The 15450-nt window shown below is 36.7% G+C and overlaps 1 protein-coding gene across 2 annotated transcripts in view; it reads right to left on the bottom strand.

The window, feature by feature from the left end:
• The window catches only part of CFAP20DC (CFAP20 domain containing), an 86315-nt gene extending 71266 nt beyond the window's left edge, over nucleotides 1-15049 (bottom strand). The window contains exons 1-5 of one of the 2 annotated variants that reach the window (XM_075095831.1): nucleotides 14970-15049; nucleotides 9647-9726; nucleotides 7217-7306; nucleotides 6634-6727; nucleotides 4652-4724 (exon numbers count right to left, since the gene is read on the bottom strand). In XM_075095831.1, coding sequence (XP_074951932.1) covers nucleotides 4652-4724; nucleotides 6634-6727; nucleotides 7217-7306; nucleotides 9647-9667 — 278 coding nt within the window. In that variant the 5' untranslated portion in view covers nucleotides 9668-9726; nucleotides 14970-15049. Of the gene's footprint in view, nucleotides 1-4651; nucleotides 4725-6633; nucleotides 6728-7216; nucleotides 7307-9646; nucleotides 9727-14417; nucleotides 14509-14969 lie in introns of those variants that run through there. The other variant, XM_075095833.1, reaches the window with a different exon arrangement.
• Nucleotides 15050-15450: the final 401 nt, after the last annotated feature.

Below are 15450 nucleotides of genomic sequence, written 5' to 3'. Positions count from 1 at the left end.
GGAGTAATTCTAGGAAGTGGCAACAACAGAGTCTCATGGCACGTTAATATCGGGCACCAAGTTCTCGGCTATGGAAGCAGGACTGATGGAAAAGCAGCTGTCACTAACAGTGTGTATTACTGCTGTGCAGGTTTTCATGTCACAGAAATCTCAAACCTCCAACTTTACAAAGTATGCCACATGTGATTTATAACTGTTTACCATCAAAAGATTTAAACAAGTAATTTGAAGCACCATGAAGCTGGCCATCATTGAGACAGATGACATAACTTAAGAGCATGGATTGGTAAGTACCATATCCGGTTCTGCCACCAACCTTGTGGATCACCTAACAGGAAAATGTGTTCAAACTAACGTGTAACTATCTTCTGTCCTGTCTGGATGCCCGAATGCAAACCTGGGAAACGTCTTTTTCATCAAAAACATTATCTCCCTAAACTAGCCTCTATTTAGTGATAGTACAGATTTAGTATTTGAAGTATTATCCTATCAGCACTCACTAGCCTGCATATCAATGAAAATGTACATGATCAACCACCAGATGTTAAAATTTACTATCATTCCCACTTTTATCACTTTGTATATTTTAAAGTATCATATAACAATGAGTTAGTTAACACTCTAACATACTTCCAAAATAAATGAATTAATATTACTCTCATAACTTGTATGAGAGAACTGGGGGGAAAAAAAGGCTGAGCAACTTACAGGGACTCATACAAGGCTACATAATAGTTCAGTACATAACCAGAAATAGAGCTTCTGATCCTTATTCATACCTCAGACCACTCTACTTTTTTTGGAGGCTATGGTACAATTTGAAGGTCTATTTGCTCACATCAGCAGCTCTACTTATTTGCTGTAAAACATGATGTACTCATTTCGTGTGATACCTAACATCAAAAATAAACATATCAAAAACAAGGGTTGACAATGACAGTATTTTAAGAATGTTCTTGTGCTTGACAAAATACCAAATAGAAGTGATAGCACCTGCACATGTCCATGTATCAGGAATTAGATCCAAGAATGCCAACACAAGCCAGATGCTGTTTTCTTTTACACACAAATATTTTTTCAAACATTGAACTACTATTGCTTTTTCAGAAAGTTAGCAAAATCCATAATACTGAATATTTAACAACTGGCTACTACATTCACAACTGACAGCTATATCCAGCATTACTAACAGCTTTGCTATTATTTGCTTCAAAAAGGCTGCATAAATTACATGCTCTCTAGCTTAGTTGTGATTTTATTATGCCTCACCACATTTTTCATCTACAATCTATTTGACACTTTTTTTAGGCAGATCAATACATTGATTGTTAATGTGGTAACACTCATCTAATCATGCCACTTAAAGTATCTGAAATTCTACTTAAATTTTTTCCAAAGAAAAGGCAAAACAGCTAAAACAGTAGTTATGATAGGAATCCTGCATGACTAGTTGATAGCAGCAAGTTAGGTTTAGCTCAGCTGATGTCAGCAGTGATGGATGGCCTTGAAATTCCTGTTTGCTGATCAGATCAATCACTGAACAGAATGCAAAAGAGGATAAAGCTCAAACTAAATTCATATTTCCATCTCTATGCAGAATGGAGGGGAAGAAATTTATCATAAAGCATCATGTGCAGCTATTACAAAACTTGCCAAAGTGTTTTTTTGCACAAAGTTATTTTGATGGCTTTGTATGCTATTAATTTCCACTTGAAGCTACTCAAAGATTCTGTAGTAAGTAGTCAGATTATGTAAGAGACCATCTTCTAACATTAAACTCCACAAAGCACCAGCACAATCAATATTCTCTCCACAAACAAGCAAGAGATTCCTATCAAAACATCTGAAGTGGAAAGAACTGAATGGCAGTTACATGAAGCAAGAAGGACCTGTCTTCATTATTTACTGGGTTATCATGAGCCTGCTAGGATAAAATACACTGTCTATTTTGCAAGTCTTGAAGGAGTTTACAGGTACATCAATAAGTTACAGTTGATTTCTAATACAAAACTTAGTATTACATTTATTTTTAAAGACCTTTTATTAAATTGTGCATACAGTTGCACTAAGTGGGGAACAAACGAGATTTTACTTTTTGGGCATATATACCTTTAAGTAGCTCCAGTTACTCTGAAGGCATTGATGAACTTATGTAATTATCAGAATAACAATCATTTGATTTTAACATAAGTAATGAAGTAATGAAACAGACACTGACTTAAACAACTGTTCTTTTGTTAGAAGTCTATCAAAACATACTAAATGAGATTACTACAGACACTGAAATCATTGCACATAAGGAAACCAGAAGGAATCAGGATTTGTATCAAGCTCTCTGATAATACTAATTTAGAATCAGGAAAGTTGACGAAAAGAGAAAAAGAAAGTGAAAATACCAGTTGTAACTATTTAAGTATAGTAAATATAGTGATATATGTTTACATCAACTATATATACACAGCAAATGCAAAATACATGTATGTACATTTGTAGAGGTATACACTATAGGAGTAATTATATATAGATATAAGAGGGACATAGTAATGGTGGGAACAGGAAGTAGCAAGAAAAAGATGAGAAAACTTGAAAGTCTAGATACGAGCTGGAAAGAGAAAGGGCAAAGAAAGGTAGAAGAAGCAGTAGAAAATTAGAGCTCCCTTATCAAAAAAAGCAAGTGATGAAAAAATAAAATTAGTAGAAGAAAAGTGGAGAAGAGGTTGCTGTAAAGAGAGATAGATGGGTGGCAAGTACCCAGAGGAACCCACCTCATCATGACACTATAGAAAATCTGAATTCCCATACCTGTCACTAACTGTCTGCCAACTATCTACAGAATGCTTATGAGGAGCAAATCTATGCACTTGGTTTTGTTTACGACATGTCATATCCTGTTTGTTTTGTCCCTTTTGTCACATGCTTTTAGAAGTAATGTGGCAATTAAAAACCATAGGAGCAGAATGCATAACCAGAACTACACTCAGGAAGTTCAGTGTGATTTGACATACAAAGAAGCTCTTCATGTCACAGGAAAAAGGGTGGCTTTAGAGTTGTGTACACTTAAGTTACAGATACCTTAAAATCTAAGCAAAAAAAATTATTCAAAATTAGAAATAAAAATAACTACCTTGAAAGGAAAACATAACAGAAAATGTATGAAGGCTGTGATAGGAAGAGAAATTAAAGAGGAAGGGAAGTTGCTTGAAAACCTGCAGATTTCTGGTCTGTTCAACAACTACCCACTTTCCTGCCAACAGTTTCTCTCTTCAACTTAATAAAATGTTATTATTTTCTGCACCAAGACATAGATGCAGAGTCAAAGCTGTCTTTAAAACAACTATTTTGAACCCACTGTTCTCTCTCAAATCTCCATGCCCCATGGAAAATCAAAAATATTCTCTGGTGAAGGTTTGCACTAAATAAGTTAATTTATTATCCTCCGAGTAATTTCTCAATGTTCACATTCTAAAATCATGTCAGAATAAGCATGCCACAGTGGAATGCATGTTACCAACAGGAAGTAGGTTATAAATGCCCACTAACTCACAAACCACCGAGACTAAAATAACTGCATGTATTGTCATAAATCCACTGAGGAATTTTAATAAATATGACTCAATTCACACTAGCATATTCTGCGTTAAAATAACAAAGTATTCCAAGATGACTCTACTTATGTGATGGCACAGCAGGTAACAGAATTAGCCAGCAAAATAATGAAATTAGGATGGTGTGCTGTTTTAAATAGATTATTCACATTATAATGAACACTGTTTCTCTACTACAGTATAGCTGGAATGATATTTTCTCAGCACCTCATTTTGTCCTCTTTGACTTAAACCTATAAGAGTTGTTCCTCCTTACTCCAGACAATCAAGAAAAGATGACGCCTATAGGTACAGATCAATGCAAAGTTGCAGAAAGACAAAAAAATTCTGCATTGACTTTACTCAGTTTAATTGCATATCATTCAACCCATCTTTTCTTGCAGGGTTTCTAGTGGCATAATATTTCTTTTGTTAATCCAAATCTTAGGTGTTTTACTGGCTACAAAGCTGAGTGGGTTGTGCTGATTATAAACAGCTGGTGCCATTAGGGGGGAAAATGTTGTCCAAAGTCTGACAATTGCCTAAGTTTAAAACTCTATTAAATCATTCCACATCGAAACAATGAAAAAACCTGTTTCAACTGTACCTCTCTTTCCTTAGGCTGTAGACATAATTATTCCAATCAAGAACCCCATTTGTTGTTCTAGCATTTTACCATTTGTTTGTTTGGGTTTCTTCCTCCCCCATTTATTAGAATATGTACTACTTTTTTGCCCTGAACCAAAGGGCCCTGGAACAGTTATTTATAAACCTCTTATGAATTTTTCAGGAGACCCTCATGAGCCAGTATTTTCACATTTGATAAATCCATGTCTTATTTCTTCAGTTTTTTCACCATCTTCATTCATGATTTTTAGATTTTGTTCTGTCTTCAAAAGAATTTCAGTATTTAAAACATCCAAGAAATAATGATCTTATTAACTTAATTACTTCTTATTGACTTGATAAGTCACCATGATTTAATGCGAAATCTGCCACCACAATTAATGACTGCAGTCATGCATTCACTTTACATTAAGTATTCAAGGAAATTTTATGCATCTTACAGTAACTCAGTTGAGAAGTCTTGTCCCACTGGCACAAAAATCTGAAGTGTCAGAAATGGCTGGATCAGTCCCACTAGAAAGAGGAAAAAGAAATACATGTGCTGTGTGCGTGCAGATGCACATTTCACCATCAAGCATTTCAATTTTGTACCATACAGCTATGCTCCTGCAACACTATTTCCCAAGGTTCACACAACATATGAACACTAAGAAAACCAATTCTAACTGCAATAAAAGTGTTGTTTTAAGAGTCCCATCTGTGGCTTTGGTGGAACTCTCATGAAAATAAAAGGAAACTTTTTTTTACTTAAGAGTTCTACATTGTGTTCCAAGAGCATGTAGACACCAAATATCCCACAGGACTTATAAAATAAAGTAATACTTTCCTATTAAGATTATCTTACAGTCATATGAAACTTGCGCTCACATATGTGACAATGTACACCTTAACTTCAAAAAGCGCTTGGGTGAAAATGCAATCCAGATCATGACAATAATGCTCAGCGGAAGCTTCTAATTTTCAGAATAATAGCAAAGGAGTTTAACTGAGGAGATGAACGCATGAAGTCTTTCGGGATTCAGGTAGCTCCCTATCAAGAGAAAACAGGTAGTACAAAGCTGTCTGAATTGAACTGTATGTGTTTTCTTAGTTATTCCATCAGGGAGGGTACAGACTACTCTTCACTGACTTAACAAGACTCACAGCAACACTAGCTCCTCTTCTAAAGAATGCCAGTTCAGAACTTCCTTCTTTCGTGGGTCAAATGACACTTTTGAAATTTCAAATTATATTTGTATATATAATGTCGTTTATGCTGGAAGAGTATTCAAAGATTACAGTACAACTGGAAGACTGTATACTTGACAAATGAAATACTTGAACTTGAGGTACATACACCTCAAAAGAGGAAGAGAGACAGAGGAAGACATAATGGTAACAGATGGAAAGTTAACTGTAGTATTGCAGCACTAGCTAAAGTAAATTTAAAACCAAACTATTCTTTGCAGTGAGTCTACAACACTAACTCTCAGTCCTCATTTTAGGCTGTAATAGTTTATTGTAACATTGGCAATGAAAAAAATTAAAGTTGGATTTCTCAGAAAGATACATCAGACTAATATTTATTACAATGAATAGAATAGCAGATTTCTTCTATAAAAAGCAGATTAATCTTCAAGGCCTTCGTGCATGACCAGACTATACAATTTCTTATTTTTCTGTTTGTTTGAAAAAACTAGTTTGTAATTACATACCCTGCATGAGAAGTATAGTAGAAGATGCTTGTTTCATTTGACTAAAATCACCACCTCAATTTTTCTTCAAAAGCAAGCACTTAATTCTAAACCAACTCAACTCATTACCACAAGCCTTATAAGGTACAATACCCTGCAGTGGAGTTTAAGGCATAAATTATGATGATTACTGTATGCCCCGAGAAACATAGACTGCTTTGATTCTGGTTTATTCTGGTGCAAGTAATAGACAACCTGGGAAAACACTCCATACTACCCATGAAAGACTGATTACATAAACGCAGCTGAAATTTGGGTAAAACTTCCTTGTACTGCTAGTGCTGATTTGATACATAAAAGTAAAAATACTTTAAAAAGTCAAATGATAAAGGTGACAGGAACCTATTTCACATTCTGTAATGTCAATAGAATTGACTTTTGTAAGTGCTGAATGAAGTCAGAAGTTATTTGCCAGACATCAGTCTGTAGCAGAATCAGGTACAGAAGTGAACCTCGCAGCACAAGGACAACATGTATTAACAAGGATCCTCCCTACAGCATTTACTTTAATACAGCATTTCTATACCTTTTACTTATTTGTAACTGACCTGCTTAAAAGCTAGTAAAAAACCACTTTGCTAATGCTGAATTATGCCCAAAGTAAGGGAGAATAATACAAGTTTTACATTCCAATATAACATTGATTTAATAATCAGAACATCATGGACATTTAATTCTTTGATACTTACAAGTTTGTCTAGTTTCCTTTGGTAGCTGCATTTTGTTTATTTGACTGCTTCCTTCAAGTACAAAAACAAAGCCTTTTACTTCTTTATCATATTCCTACAAAAAGGAGCAATGAACATAAGCACCCTGATAGAATTATTCTCCTTACAACCAGCCGTGTTACTCACAAGCAAAGCTATTTTTTTAAAATTACAAACGGCAGACAGCACAGCAAGTATGACAATAATTCAAATATGATGGTAATAATATAATCCATAGAAATATGTTCTTTACTTGCATGTTTTATGAACAAACAATGCTGACAAACAGGACTCATGATCCAATGGGCCCAACTCTATCCACGACTTATCAGAATAGTGGAATTACTTTCTAAATATTTAAGCTATAAAATTACACTGTTACCAACCTAGTCTGCAAGCAGGCATAAAGAACTAATTTAAGTAGTCACTTAGTCTGTCATAATGACAGAACTGCAAGTGACAGCTCCACTGTCAGGTCAAAGCCCTCATTACCTTCTAATTTTAAGTTTCATTCACATTTTTCTGTTTTATACTCTAGGTTTTATAAGTTTCTTTAAAAACTTACTTTCCATATAGCTGATGGATTGCCAAAAATCTTCCATTTTGCTCCTGGGTTCTTGCCTTGAGCACTGAATATTTCAACAAATGGGCCACCCTATGATGAAATGGTTTAAGGATACATCATCCAACCAAATATTCAGCACTGATTCATCAACAGCCAAGATGGGTACATAAGAACAAGCCCTCCCCACATCAGGCTGTTACCACAGCCAGTATTACTGATCAGTCAGACAGCAGAATATTAATAGCAGCTTCTAGACTACTTAATATAGTCAATATATCTTGTATATAGTCAATATATACAATACAGACAATATATATATAGACAATGTATACTGTCATATAGTCAATATTTGGCTTTACTAGAGGTTCCGAACATAAAATTGAAGGAATATAATGGAATATTTTAAATTATTTTACTTGTGTCATACTCTAAAAAGCAAAATTATTGTAAAAATTCTAAAACCATGCAGGATATTAGTAATTTATATTTGGATATTGTTTATTTCTACAACTCACCAAATGAAGTGAGTTTTAAAACATACTGCTAAAAAAATAAGAACTGTTGCAGATTGGATGTTTTGTCTGATTTCCTACGGAAATTAAGTTTACACAATCTAGCTGCGTATGTGAATATTTTTGGCTCTGTCTACATACATGAGTATGTCAAAGACAATTCCCAGTAATTTTTCTACTAGTTACCAAATTCCAGCCTGATTTGACCAAACAATCTGGGAAACACAAAAATTTACTATCTTTTCTGGGCTGACTTACGTGACCTCGTAGTAGATCTGATCCTACCAGTATCACTATAAAAAGGTAAGGGCTGTACTCATGCTTCAGCCTTCATGAGACATCAGAGAATACACACTGGAAAAAGATTATGAATGCCCCTGCCAGGTGAAGGCTTCTTATACAGAGTACGTGCCCTATTAGACATTAAAGAATCTAACCCTAGGCCCTTGGGAGGTAGACTTTATCACCTCTGCTGAAGGAATTTTTTGCTTCAATATTTTTCCCATTTGATGTCACATTTTTTGTGACATCTGATGTACTCAGCCTACGTGATTAGCATTTTTTCAGCAACACGGTTGACCTAATCAATCATTACAACTCTGCCGCTCCCTTCTCATTCTACTTCCCTGCACTCCCCAATTCTCTTTATGCTCAGCTGCCCAAACAATTGTATGCAAGTCAGAAGGAGAAAGAGGGGCAAGCAGTCTTGTCAGCAAAATAAATGCTCTTCAAATCATGCTTTCAGAGAACATCAATGCTGCACCATATAAGAATCAGGTATTTTCCTTTGCCCACCCACACCTGGCAGCTTCCAGTCACATGGCTAACCTCAGTGACTAGGCTTACTAACTTCTAAGGAGATTCAAAATGGCATTCCATAAACTGCACTTGTAAAATATTTTTTAAATTTAAAGCGGATAAAACTATTTCAAAATATGGCATACTATCAATTTGAAAGTTATCTGACATACTTGAACTACAGGGTCAAGCTCTCAGAAAGGTAAGAAGATTCTTAACCACCAACTGTATGTGCTTGTAGCAAATCTTAACAAGCAAGTAGCTTTTTCTCCCATATTTACAAACACAGTTTGTTAATACCACAGCCCTTGAGTAGGCCCTGATTTGACGTTAAACTAACTGAACAGGACACAGAGAACCTGAGAAAATGTTGAACAGACGCTGATGGGAGAAGCTGACAAAAGTTACTTAGTACTGTGGAGGATGGCCAAGGGGGAGTTAAGCAAGAAACTATCAAAATCCACAATCAATTGGAGGGGAGCATGGGGCATCTTTTGTGGAGCACAATCCTGCAAGGCCAACAGCACCTAGGCAATGGTATTGGAAATACCATATAAAGCTGAGATAGCCTAGTTACCAGCATGAGAAATCAATTTTGCATACAGATGTAGCACATCTGGGACCAGTGAGGAAAAACTAATTAGGGGTGGGCTGCTGTCTCAGGAGGGGACTGGTGCAGAGAAAGGGAGGCAAAGCGTGGTACAAAGGCAGGCTAGGAATCCGTAAAAGGGATAATAAGGTTTGTGAGTTATGTGACTGGTGTTGTCACAACCCTGTGCTGGATCAAGAGAATAAACCAACCCTGCTTTTCTGACTATACCTTAAGAATTGGGCCTGCTTCCATGACGGGGTGGGAGCAGATGGAGTGCCTTCCCTGGCCCACAAGTGAAGGCACACCAGACAAAAATCCATTGGTGACACCATGTTGGTGTCCATTCTACACCTGACCACATCAGCAACTACCCACTATTTAATAACATTTCTATAAAAATACTGAACAATGAAACATTCCAAAACATTTCTGTATCTGGACTTTCTGCCCCCAGAATAAGGCATTTTGATTGAGTTCTCTCAGAGGTGAAATGAAAGAGGGTAAAAAACAAAACTATTTCTATTTTACCTGATACTGATTTTTGAACATTTTCCAGCTTTCACAGGAAAAAAATAATTTCAGATTCTCAGTCAGTAAAGACACTCACACTGAAAAAACAAGCAAACAAAAAAACTTTATATAGCATTTGACATAAAAAACCCTGTAATGAAACACTAACTATATTTTAAAAGATAAGAATACTATTATTAAATACTTTTCATAAGTACAGAACATATATCAACTGCATCAGAATGCCACCACAAAAGAATTAAGATCAAAAAGTATTAATACTGATGCTGTCTTGGAAAACATTCTCTTCATGTATCTAGTATTCAGGGCTGCCTCTCCTTATATTCCAAGTAAAACTAGTAATTTTATATCAGCCCTTATTTTTAACAATGAAGGCTTTGTCATGCTTTAAAAGTGCTTGAAAATCATCTTTAATACACATTTTTTTTATTTTTCTTTGTTATCAAGTGCCCACTGGAAAATATTAGGCTCCATTAAAGAGGAGCTTAACATTTCACATAGAAAAAGAAAAACATATGGAACAGCTGCAACAGAAACCACTCCATCTAGAGATATCTGACAGAGACTTCCAAGACAAATTATCTTCTTTCACATTCAGCAATCTTTGAGGATGATTAGTTTAAGACTCGAATGAAGCACTTCAGTTATTTGAGGGCTGCTAAAGTCATTGTGAATTAAGACTTGTCTGGAGTTGGAGAATCAGAACAGTAGAAAGTGAAGGGACTGATACTGGAAACCTCCCACATCCCTCTCTGATCATGCTGAGCATCTGCAATTTCACCTGAAGTCACCAGAAAGTGAACCTGATACTCTGGTCACACGCTCAGACAACAGAGAAGACCCTGAACATAAGAAGTAGCTGCAATCTCCAAATTCTCCAGGTAGAACCAGTCAATAGAGACAACATGCACCTTCGCTGTGGAAACTGAAAGAGCTCATCAACTCACAGAAAAATCCTTTCACAAGACTCTGCCTCTCATTTGTTTGATATGCTTTGTTCATGTTCATTGCTTCAGTTCAGGCACAGACCAGTTAAAGAACTAAATTATTTTTAATTACTGGATTTTTTTTTTGTGCCTGAAACCATTTTCTTAATAGATAAGAACAATATGCTGACCAGGAGAATATAACTATAGCTTCTCATAAAGAACAGTTTAGTTCTTACAATCAGAAACTAACAAAAACTGAAAACTGTTATAAAAAAAGATATGACTGAATGAACTAGAAATTCAGTGTCAATATGGATAAGTTCATGAACAATGTACATACAAACCATTACAGTAACATTCTATTTTAAAAAGAATATCATCATGCATTTAGGAAAATGTGATGAAATCTGTTAATGTTTAACCACAAAATAATTGTTGCTGACTAAGATAATTATATTTTTAAATTGTCTGTAAATTAAAATTGAAAAAAAAATCAGATGTTAGAAATTTATTCCATGCTGTTGCCTGAAACATTAGTTCATTTTAAACTTTCTGATTATAAGGAAAACAAAGTTTAGAAACCATAGCATTTGTAACAAGGCTATCAAAACTGTAATTAGTATTCTGTTCGTATTACTTTACTACTGTCACTACACATCTAACACACCAGTTGCATTCATCTGCATTTTAGATAATTTTCTATACAAATTTCCCACTTGTTCAGTTGGCATAACTGTTTTGTTAAGAATGACTACATTAATAGCTATATTGAACTATTCTAAATTATGAACTAGATATTTTAGAAATACCTTTTAAAAACACACTTCTAAAGCCATTGTATTATTTCTTCCTTCTCTATATATATTCCCTTTACATACAAAACAATTGCTTTCAGAATCACTGTTGATTTACTTTTTTGTCTGCTATTATCTAGAGGCTTTAAACAGGCCAGAACTACTCAAAATTGCATGACTCGCATCTTAGTGAGAAGTAATAGCACCGCGGAACTAATCTCAGAGTGACCTACTATTTTGATTCACTTTGCCAGAGCTAAATGTGAAGGATCAGTAGTGAAAGACAGAAGTCATACTCTCCTACAGTACATATTTACAATGAGTGTGTAACTGTTACTCACACAGCAAGGCACTTGCCCTTCTAGGACTAAGGATTTCACCATCCCACAGGGTTTTTTTTATTATTAAGTGAAGGAGGTGTGAAGGAAGACACCACTTTTTCCTTGCAGCAATGCCATTTCACTCACTTTTGCTTTAAAAAATCAGTTCCAGATCTGCCAAGCATCATGCACCTAACACAACCCTCATGTATTTTACAGTTCTATTATGCCTTATTACATCTCAGGGAAAAATATTAAGACTAAATAAATGTGAAGGATCCTGATATAAGAGTCACTGTAGGAAAAGTATAAATTCTGAGATTGATAAGAATAACTCATCTCTGTCAGAGATTACTACTAATATTCTAGTCTGAAGCCTTCTGCTGACTATAATCATACTATATATTTTAGAACAAATGTTTAGTGCATAGTATGTAGAAGCCAAATTTCACCTTCATTACCATACCAACTTTCAGGATGGAAAGGCTAAAGCTACTTAGCAAGGTGGACAGCTACAGCATTTGCAGACACTGCTGTAGTCAGATTAACATGCAAGACACAGAAAGTAACACTTTGTTTTCTTTGCTGTTTTCTCAAATGTACCTGGCTTTCCCTAGAGCCAGTCCACTGATGGCGCATCACACAGGGCTTTGAAGGAAGATGCAAATAGCTCTGTATACAGTGCAAGGTGAGTGGAAGCCATACTAATATATTAATATGGATTCAATACTGTGCTAATACACTCTGCCTCTCAGCAGTGCTTCTTAGCTTTGGCTTGACATCACTAATTTATCTCCACACTGTATTGTATGGAAAAAGTTCTCATTTGGCTCTGAGCACACAAAGGACATATGTGCACTGGCAAAACACCATGAAGACACACACTTATATCACACAAAAAACTACTGCTACTAATTAATTCTTAAATTTAAGTGGAGGAAGCACATGTCTGAACTGAAAAGTTCTCATTCAAATGATATACTTAAGAAAAGATGCTCAAATAATTAAAGACTTTCATAATGGATTACAGAAAGGGTAGAGAAATACATTAAGAGATAACAAGTATGTGGCAGTAAAGAGAAATGCAAAAAACTGTGGGATGATGAACACTTATTGAAGAACTAAAAATCTCATACTATCACTAGAAGACTTCAAATTGTGAAAGTTCACTCTAACAATTTCACTCCTAAAATTTGTCACAAGTGCAGATCTTTTTTTTTTTAAAAAAGACATACAAATAGGCAAGCTATGCTATTTACTAATTTGCAGAACATATTTTATACAGACTCAGAACTGACGACCCTTGTAACTATCAAATTCATAGCAAGATGGCTCTTCCTAACTTTAGTGAAGGGTAAACTAGACTCAAAATCTGTAAGCATTTGTATTAGGGCAACTCATTCATATTAGAAAGCTGATTACTGTAAACACATCTGTGAAATTTCAGTGAAATCTAAGTGACACGGCAATACATTTTTGCTCATATGTTGCTTACTTGTAACTTCCCAAATTCCATTAACTTACTACAAATGAAGACTGGAAGTTACCTTTGCTATTAAGGTTGGTAGCTACTAAAAACATGAAGTGAATGACGTATTTGTCATGTAGTTACTGAAATAATATTAAGAATGTGCTTTCATTATGCACCACGTATCATTGTCTTTAGTTATAGTAACCTATGCTTAAAAACAAAAGAGAACGGTCTGGAAAATTGATAGTTGCAATGTTTTTCCCCTTTTCATCTTCTCTCTTCCTAGCCTCTCCAGAAATTCTAAAAATCAAGAGTACTTAAAATCCAGAGGGACTACTTTAGAAAAATTAACAGCATCTTGAAATATAAATCCTCAATTTTTCTCATATTTGTCAAATAAATAGATATTTTATTATATCTTTATAGAATGCCATAAAGTAGCAGTTCTCTCATTTTTCAGCCTCAGATCAAACATTTCCTTTATTGCCCTGAACCATGTACTTTAGTACATCTGTCCAACTGGAAATACAGGCTTAAAGTGTCAGTCAATGACAAACCACCAAGAACGTAGTTTATCAAGCTAAATGACAATGAAAGATATTTATCTTTGGAAAAATAGATTCCCATCAAGATTTACCTTGTGAGGTCTTGATTTGTGCACTGACTTTGATCATTAGTTTCACAATGTTCCCCACACCAAAAAAAAACCGTAGCAGTCCAAAAAGCCCTCTAAATCCTTTCATGCACTTAAACCGCTTAGAGCCCTGCAAAAACATCCCCATCATAGGACATCTTTCCTCCAGACTAGAATGCTACATATTCAAATATTTCAATAATATTTTGTGTTTATTTAGCCTCATGAGTCAAATAATTGGTTGCTGGTAAATTACAAGCAAAAGAGCATTCCACAAACAGTAAATGCAAACAGACATTCAGGATTCTTTAAATTACTTAATACTAAGCACTGTTCTAACCCCAACACAAACAGGGACAGACAGACTCACAGGGTCCTAAAAGCCTTTGTAGTCATGCTTAGCCCCTTGACTCAAAGGTATGAGTACATTTTTCTGATCAACATGCTAATGTTGAAAAAGCTGTGTTTATTTAATATTTTCTATTCTAAAATCAAAAGCGTGAAGCAAAATAATGTCAATTTGCACCTACTATTAATTTACACTGAAAAATGTCACAAATACACTACTTTTGGCCGGGAACATGGGTTTAGACCCAAGACCATTAATACATATAACTCACCATCATGGGCCCAAAGCCAGTGCTGATTTATGGTAGGCTGGGACACACCAGAGAAAGCAGTTCATCATAGATGAAGGGTTTTAGTATCTTCTAGACAAATGAATTCCACATATTGAATATTTAAAGCTGGGTTTGTAACACTGCCATATATTTTCTCAAAATACAAGTTAACATAAGAAATGGGCTGAAAGACCATTAATAAACTATAACCAAGACTACTGGTGTTCCTATGTGAAAACTAGCACAGCCAGCATTTACGCACAAGTTGCAGAATTAAGAAAAAAATTAAAATCGGGCTTTTCACGTTTGTAAAAAATTTGATCATAACACGTTTTGACACCACGACTCAAGACCCAGCATCACCGCAAACCCGCCACCCTGAGCCACAACAGCGGCAAGGCCACGTCCCCCAGCGCTGGGCCAGCTCCCGCCCCTCCGCCGCCGGGGCTGGTCCTGCCGCCGCGGCCCACCCGCTCCGCCGCAGCCCCACCGCTCGCCACGGAGAACCAGGGCCGCTCAGCCCGGGGAGCCGAGGCCCCTGCCGGGTCTCACCTGAGCGAAGGTGGCCGGGGACGAGGCCGCACCTACGGAGGGGCGGGCTGAGAGCTCGCCCTGAGGCGCAGGGGAGGAGGCGGGGCGGGAACCGTTTAAAATGGCGGCGCACGAGGCGTGGCTCGATCGCTCAGTCGTGGCGGGCGGGCGTAGCTGGGTGTAGCCGCGCCTTTGTCCGTCAGTTCGTGTTCCATCGCTGACGGCTCTTCAGAGGGTGAGGGGGGTGCTGATCTCCTGGCGGTGGCCGGGCTGCCCGCGGGCCTCCCTGGCTCTACGTGAATAAAGCCCGGCCAAACCTATCACAGAAGGCGGTGCTGGCCCCCTCGCAGGGCGTCCCGCGGGGCTCCCAGGGCGGAGGGTGGCCATGTGAACGGTGCTCTGTCACCAGGGCCTGTGAAGGTGTTTCCAGTGCAAACGTTGCTGAGAACTCAACTCCGGAAACACGTTTGTCGTTTACTCTTGAAGGCTTCATCGTGTAACG

This window comes from Phalacrocorax aristotelis, chromosome 6 (assembly GCF_949628215.1).
Source record: "Phalacrocorax aristotelis chromosome 6, bGulAri2.1, whole genome shotgun sequence".
NCBI lineage: Eukaryota > Metazoa > Chordata > Aves > Suliformes > Phalacrocoracidae > Phalacrocorax > Phalacrocorax aristotelis.
The sequence above is the reverse complement of the archived record's forward strand: the minus strand, read 5'-3'. Positions and strand labels throughout refer to the sequence as shown.